Below are 8,153 nucleotides of genomic sequence, written 5' to 3'. Positions count from 1 at the left end.
TGATGGGTAAACTACATTTATGGCATTTTCAATTACTCATTCTCATTTCTTTAAATATAAACAGCAGAACATCTTGAAAATTCAATATAGCTGATCTTATAGCTACAATCATTATATTCTTGTGTACACTGAAAAATGCTGTGTATGTGGATGAAAATTACATTAATATTTGGTCCCATTTTTAAGACCCTAAAACAAAGCACCCAAAACTCCCCAAATCAAAGATCTGCCACAGGACGATTAAAAAACACATCTCCATACCTCAAAAATGAATGATATAGCTGACACCAGCAATATAACATCAGTTTCATACATTTCTGAGAAGTGACACTTTATGTTTTACAAGTAAATTACATCAACATCTGTGCAACCCTGTATTATCAGACCTATGATATTCAGATAGAAGGATGTATTGTAGTACTGTATAAAAGAAGTGCCATGTCAGGAATGATATTAAGGGAGTGGAGAAACAGATGTGGTATTCTTACTGCTTGGCACTATATGGAGGTGGGTTGTTAGCTGCATGTATCTATGAAATGTGGGAATAAGATTTAACAAAACTGATCCATTATGTGCTTATTCATTCACACACATCGAATACACTTCAAAACATTGTGGTTGGTTTGCTAAAATCTAGATGTCAATAGGAAATTCTTAGTGCCTCTTTGTTTGAGAAACACAATTCTCCATGGTAATAATAAAATTAATTTGGTATGAAACACATTTCACTTAAAATGGAATGTACATTTGTTTGTATACAGAATATAATCAAAAGTTAAAAAAGAAAGCACTAATAAACTACAGACAAAGAAATTAGTTTCCTATTTCAAATACTCGAGATTTCATGACCATTTTCAAGAAGCACAACCAGATGGATTCACTACAATGCAACATCTTAATTTAGATACTGCTCCTGATTTCCAGTATGTTAGAGCAATTAACTGCAAGAGTATTATGAAAAGATTAAGTAACAAAAGTTGGAATAATATCCTTATTATATCTCCACAAACAAAAGATATTCCATATGAATTACTTTCACAAAACAAATTACCAGTAAATGCAGCTGTTATGAAACATAGCTACAAAAGATCACTAACTTTAATCAGCTTTCCAAATACATTTCTTAAAAAGAAGTCTGAAATATGATATAAATTAAATAAAAGAACTATATTTTAAAATGGGGACATACTGATTTAATGGAAAATGCATTAGTACACAACTCAGTTATTTCTAAAATGGAAATATGTCAAAGAAATCTTGTTACTATAATTAAATTAGTCACAGGACTGCACAGTACTGTTTACATTACATAGAGCTGCCAACTTGTGTGTCTTCAAAGCAAAACTCACACAATAGAGTGTGAACTCTGAAAATCAAGAGCAAAAACCACTTGAGAGATGGACAACAAAGCTGGCAATGGATGTTGCCACAATCCACATACTTTTAAACCACTTTCTTATGATATCTTCTTGCTCATTTATTTATATAACAATGAAAATTTATTACACAGTTTCTTCTCATCACATTCCATATCTGGCCCAGTTACGATACTTGGACATTAAAGGCTACTACAGCTGGGTCTGGTGGAAATGAGAGCTGTTGTGACTAGCCTAAATGATTAACCAATAAATTTTTTACTATTAAACTGTTCCAATAAATTTGGTTAAATATTGCACAGCTTCATTACAATAGAGCTTCCATGTGAATACTTTCCTTAAAAATACAATAATCACTGATAAATTCAGCACTTGATTTATGTAGATAAATATTATTGTGATTACAGCCTGTAGAAATAAATAATGCAGAATTAAATTTCTACACCAAGCTTATTTAAGATTGATTGATTAATCAATCAACAGTCAATGGAAATCCATTGTTTCATACATATAAATTAGTATCATCTAACAGCTCTAATGGTAACATAACAGAATGAATTATCACTTCCATCACAATGTCACAGTTCAACAAGATGTAAGTTAGAATTCAACATACTGTTAAGATTTAATTAAAAACTCAAACTCATATACAGTATATTAACAAACATGTTAACACCTCTCATCCAATTATGCTAGTGTGCATGTTTGCATATGAGTGTTTACAACCCATGATTGTTTAAATGGGATACCAGTCAGTGGCATAACCAGGATTTTAAGGTGAGGATTCTGAATGGCCTATATATTAAGGAAAAATAATATACTTATACTCACAGTGGAGACCATTAATGTTTAATTTGGCAGTATTTTATATCATACAATGAAGTATTCAGAAACATTCTCCAAGATGTCTGTCACTTCCTCATATCTGGCTACACCAATGTGTGCCATTTCTCTTACTGACTATCCCCTCTACAATACTGGCTAAGATTTCTGCAACAGCATGTGTAACTGAAGCACAGTACTTCATCACCACAGTACACTGTACTGTGCTATAACAGCAGCCACATTTGTATCTCACAGTCATTTGCACAAAGTTCTCATGTGTTCAAAGCAGCTACAATGCAGATGAACTGTTCTAATTGTAGTTTTCAGATTCAACATGAGACCAAGATACACTATCAATCATATATTAAGTTCAGAAATAATAAAGACATTTTTCTGAAATAAAGGTCAAATTCTTTATTGGAACTGTATCAGAAACAATATTACTCCAGTAACGCTTAGAACAGAAGCATCTGATTGTCTTATAATTATAACTTGTTCTAATTTAAACTAATAATTAATGCCATATCTGTGATTTATGTCAGTATTTAAATAATGCAAAAGACTTTGAAATACTCCTGCTAAACATTACCTCACAGGCAGTCAGCTTCAGTACCAGAAGTATGAGACAACATAAGAGAGAAGCTGAAAATGGATGTAACTTGATGTTATGAAGAAAAGATGGAGAATGGCAAACCGAAGGCAATCCTGAGACACTTCTTGAGGAGGGATGGGAGAGGCACAGAAACCCTCAGTGGGGAACTTGCCAGTCTTGTAGTAGGCATCAAGTAGCTCCTCTTTCTCCACAAAGCGATCATACAGCCATTTAGTCATGGCTTCATGGTCACGTGGGACCTGTTGCAACAAAATCAGGGAAACTCTATCTATAAAAGTTCCTGCTGAGTACAAATATAAAGATGACCTGCATTAATGTCAGATGCAAAATTACGTTATATTCATATCAGCTTTCCAGTACTAAATGTATTGTCATAAACCATCTTGTCAGCATTATATACTCCAAATACAGTGGAATTACAATATAATGAGTATAGCTTATAATGAGAAAAATCATCAGCACTGTCAATATGTTAATCTTACATATATGAAAAAATTTCATTAAAACAAGGGCAACCTTTCTGGCCCTTTCATTGCACTGGACAATTGCTACCCGGTCTGCAAATTTCTGAATGAACTGTAACTGCAAGTTTACTTCCCAGAGCTCCTCCACTGCTTGGAACAGAAAAACCTCATTCCATAGTCTGTGAACTATATGTCTGAACAGTTTCTTTGCCACCATGAGGCAGAAGTGCTCAGCATGCAGAGCCATTCTAATTGAGAAAATCTTCAACATCTCAGTTAAAATAATCCTGAATATACCATGAATGCTGAATTATTCTGCACTACTATATATACATCCACTCAAAGCAACTTGAGAAATGTTTGTATAACAACAATTCTGGTACATTTGCTTTATTGTTACCCGTAGATAGCATAAAATCCAATTTGTTTCATTACCTTGAAAACCGAACAACTTATGAGAAAAGGGTAAAAAGAATCCTTCTGACAAATATTTAGCAACTTCACATGATTTGTAAATGAGAGGCATGAAGAAATACATTTTTGGCCTGTCCTTTATAATTATCTGAATTTATCAAAAACTGAAATGTTGACATATTTTCGTACAACTATTTAACAGCAACCTTTGTGAAAATTCACTTCAAAGTTCTCAATTTGTAACATGCTGAGTTGGGTGGACAGACAAACATGGTGAAAGTAATATGGGCATTTTCATAAGTTTTTGTTGCAAACATGCCAAAAAGGATTCACACTGTAGTCCTTGCATTATTTCTTTTAACTATCAGTGCAACAGTAATAACAGGAGCGCTCGCAGCAACGAGCATTTTTAAAACATTTTGTACAGTTCTTGTTATATCCATGTTACACTGCACAGCCATAAATCATCTGAAAAATAAATGCATTTCTCATACCCAATATCTCCTGTCAAAAGAATCTAAAAAATATACAAAAATCAACTGGAAACCCTTTAATGCCAGTGGGTTTGGTAATCTGGTATTTATTAATATTGTCAAGTGTAGGATGGTAAGCGTGACAAAATGACGGGTTCCAGTTCAGATGATTGGATTTATTAACACTTGGTTACACATGCTCTCTTAATCAAACTTAAAAACATGCAATACAGCGCTATCACTCATTTACACACACTTCATAATTCACTGCTGCATGTGCACTTGCCCCCCCCCCCACACGCATGCATGCACACACACACCCCCAAGTCCTCTCCTGGTAATGCAATTAAAACAGAGGAACTATGTAGCAATTCAGAGCACTCCAGATATCTCTGCACCACAGCACACACTTTACACCTTCACAGGCCGACTCCTGTATTCTTCTGTACTCCATTTACGTGCTTCTCTGATAACATGTAACTAACTCGGCATGACTGACTCAAACTGACTTCTTAGGAATTCCAGTTTCTCCTATATACCCTCACTCGGACAAGTGGAAAATGCAGCTTGCTTTCTGTGGCATAATGGCTGCACTTACAGGAAACATGTCACGTGACGGCCACATACTGTTGTGTGATGTCACAGCTAGCGCACTGCATAGTGACAGCCCATCCATGGACAAAAGAAACACTATTCCTATACTGTAGGCATGAGTGTGTTGCTGACATTGTCTAGCAACAGGTCTACGCGCCACAATATTGTGGCATGTAGACCTATTACAATGCAATGACCATGAGATAAGCAGTTAAACAACAGTCACTGCCTAGTAATCGCTCTGTAAACAATGGCAGCTGCTAGGCAATGGCTGGGTAGTGATCAAGTGGGCATCCCAACAGATATGAACTGCAGTGAACTAGTGTGTGTGAATTAGCGACAGAACTACAGTTACATGTAGTTACATGTTCACTAAATCCAGTTACCAATCCAAAACCCATCTATAGTCACTCATACATGTGGCAATATGATCTTCACATGAATGCCACACATACATGGCTACATTAACTTCAACTGTGCAAAAATGAAAACTAAGTTCTCTTGGTGGGGAAAGGATGAGGTACCCATGGCGACTGTAAGACCAGTGCTTTCTTTTCACGCTGTGTCCACTTTTACAGTGTGTGTAATAATATTTTTGTATCACATTACAATCATTATCACTGTATAATATTCAAAATGATGTCTTCCAAAATAAGAAAATTAAATAAGGCCTACTACCCACAGTGAAGACCGAGGTATTTTGTCAGAAAGAAATTTCATGTGGAAGTTAGGAATATCTTACCAAAAACACAAAAAAAAACATGCCACTATGGCTACTGGAATATCAGCAATAATACATGAAAAATAAGAAACAAAACTAACAAGGCAAGCATAAGTGGGGAGAAACTAATGTCGCCTGTTAAAAACTGCAGCACAGTTTGAAAGGAATCAAGCTTGATGACTTTGAGTTATGTGTGATCAAGCAAAACAATGACCAGTCATTATTCTGCTAAGGGAGATGGTCTTTATTGTTTGCATCCTGTTGTGTATCATCTAGGTTACTAAAGTGGCCATAAACAGAACAAATGGACTGTTGTTGTATTAACAGCCATGTTTGTACCATGCAGTCTATGGTTCGTACAGTCTTTGACCACTCAGACACTGGCAACATGGGTTTTTAAATCCCACTTGAGGCATGGATGTATGTCCACATTTTGTGTGTGTGTGTGTGTACTGCTCTATCAAGTGTCTACAAGATTCATACAATTAATTCTGCATTGGAAGAGGCCAGAGGGCCTCATCTGTAAAGCTGAAGAAGAAAGAATATGATGGCCTGACCTTAATTTACTGTATCATTGTTCTTGAAAAGGTATATCTACAATGTAAAGCAGCCTCCCTCCAAAAGATAAAGACGTTCATGTGCTTAATTAATTATGCACTATGCCATGAGAGCGCATGGGAAAGTGAAGATATAGCTCCACCAGTCTTGACATCAGCACTTTACCCCCAGTATCCACTGGATAAGAGGCTGGGTGGACCTCAGAGCCAGTTTGGATGACACAGAGAGGAGGAAAATATGTTGCCTCTGCCAGGAATCGAACCCCAACTGTTCAGCCATAGCCTACTGCTATAACCAACTGAACTATTGCAGCTCATATAACACACATAATTACCAGCAACATCCTTTGAATTTCATCTAGCTTACATAAAAATGATAAATGACATGCAAATTAGTGAAAGTCCCCCCATATTGAATTTTAATAAAATCTGTCTAAAAGTCCATTCATAAACTTATACATAATATGATGTGTTACGAACTAATATGGTTAAAGACTGGAACTGCTAGACAGATTTTGGTGTATGAATGAATGATGAATTAACGTGGGGCGGACCATATTACTACTGCCCTTGCACTACAACTTTCAATGATCTATTGTGATTAACCCTTAATTAATCCTACACTTTGAATGAAATGTAGAACTTTGCTTTTGGGAGTGTTGTAGTAGTCGCTTCGTTCCAAAAAGAACTAGCCCATGTGATGAAATCTTAATAAGCTATGGCCCCACAATCAAAAAGGATATGTGTGGCTGATTCATCTTCTTCTAAGCACCTTTTGCAGGTGGGGTCAGTCAATCCCAATTTGAAAAGGTGACAGTTTCCTGTAAATCATCCTACTACCCATCTTAACGGGGCATGCAGGAGTGTAGTTGGTTGAGGCACTATGCTACAAGCCAGAAGGTCATGGGATCGAACCCGGACGAGGTGGATTTTTTCAATTTACCTAATTCATCCAGCCGCACTATGGCCTTGGGGTCGACTCAGCTTCTATAAGAAATGAGTACCAGGAATATTCTTGGAATATTCTTGGGGGTAAAGGACGGCCGGAGCATAAGGCTGATAACCTTACCGCCATCTAGGACCCGATTGTCTAGAAAATGTGGGAACCTCAACATCTCACAAGCCTATGGGCCTCCAAGGCCTGTTACAGGGATACTTTTACTTCACTTTTACCCATCTTAATTCATCTCTGTTTAATTTCAACAGATACTTCGTTCTTGTGGCAGAGGGCCCTAGTATAAGTCCCTTTGACTGTCTGAGTCCAGTTATGGATTCCTAATGCTTTTTGTGATTTAAGTTTGTCCAGTCTCTGACCACTCTCTTGGCAACTCCAACTGAGATCCTGCAAGCTGGTTTAGGTCATAAACATGAATGTTCAGAACCCATTCTTGCCAATATGCTCATGACCTGGCACCTATACCACTTAATTTTGGTGTAACAGTCCATCTATGATCATGTGTAAATTAGGCTTCACTGTGTCTGAAAATCAGCATTATGTGACAACTTTTGGTGCATGTCTCCTGCATTGAATTTTAATAAAATATGTGAAAACAGTTTATGGAAACATCCATTTGTGGTCTGAAGCAAACTATGCTTCAAAAATATTGCTAAAAATATAAATTTCTCAAAAACACTTATTGAAATTCTCCCATACATGATTTCAAAAAAGTCTGTACACTGGTTGAAGCCCTGATACTAGGTCACAAACAGACTGATCAACAGAGATGACCTCTACAAGGTGTGGCAATAAAGAACCCGGATTACTTTTATGACTCATTTCCGGCCACGTCATTGACGAAGAGGAGGGTAGGGCATTGACCCTTGGACTTCCCTCTACCGTCACACAAAGTTTCATTCACGTGCATCGGTTAGTCTGGCCGCGACCATTGTTAGAAGCGGATCGTGTTTCTGAGCTCCGTCGGAATAATGCTGAGTGCTAATGCAGAACAACGTGCTAACATCAAATTCCTCACAAAACTTGGAAAATCTGCCACTGAAACTTACAATTTGTTGACAGAAGTATATGGTGATCAGTGTCTATCTCGCACGCAAGTTTTCGAGTGGTTTAAGAAGTTTATGGAGGGTAGGAAAAACGTCGGGAACGATCCAAAATCGG

General features: G+C 36.8%; 1 protein-coding gene across 3 annotated transcripts in view; it reads right to left on the bottom strand.

Moving 5' to 3' along the window:
• Positions 1–2,748: 2,748 nt before the first annotated feature.
• LOC111867798 (acyl-CoA:lysophosphatidylglycerol acyltransferase 1) overlaps positions 2,749–8,153 on the bottom strand; it is a 38,513-nt gene continuing 33,108 nt past the window's right edge. For all 3 annotated transcript variants that reach the window (XM_023857961.2, XM_023857963.2, XM_023857964.2), the window contains exon 8: positions 2,749–3,053. In XM_023857961.2, the coding sequence (XP_023713729.1) occupies positions 2,808–3,053 (246 nt within the window). In that variant the 3' untranslated portion in view covers positions 2,749–2,807. The remainder of the gene's footprint in view (positions 3,054–8,153) is intronic.

The sequence above is a fragment of the Cryptotermes secundus genome, unplaced genomic scaffold (assembly GCF_002891405.2).
Source record: "Cryptotermes secundus unplaced genomic scaffold, Csec_1.0 scaffold536, whole genome shotgun sequence".
In the NCBI taxonomy this organism is placed as follows: domain Eukaryota; kingdom Metazoa; phylum Arthropoda; class Insecta; order Blattodea; family Kalotermitidae; genus Cryptotermes; species Cryptotermes secundus.
The sequence above is the reverse complement of the archived record's forward strand: the minus strand, read 5'-3'. Positions and strand labels throughout refer to the sequence as shown.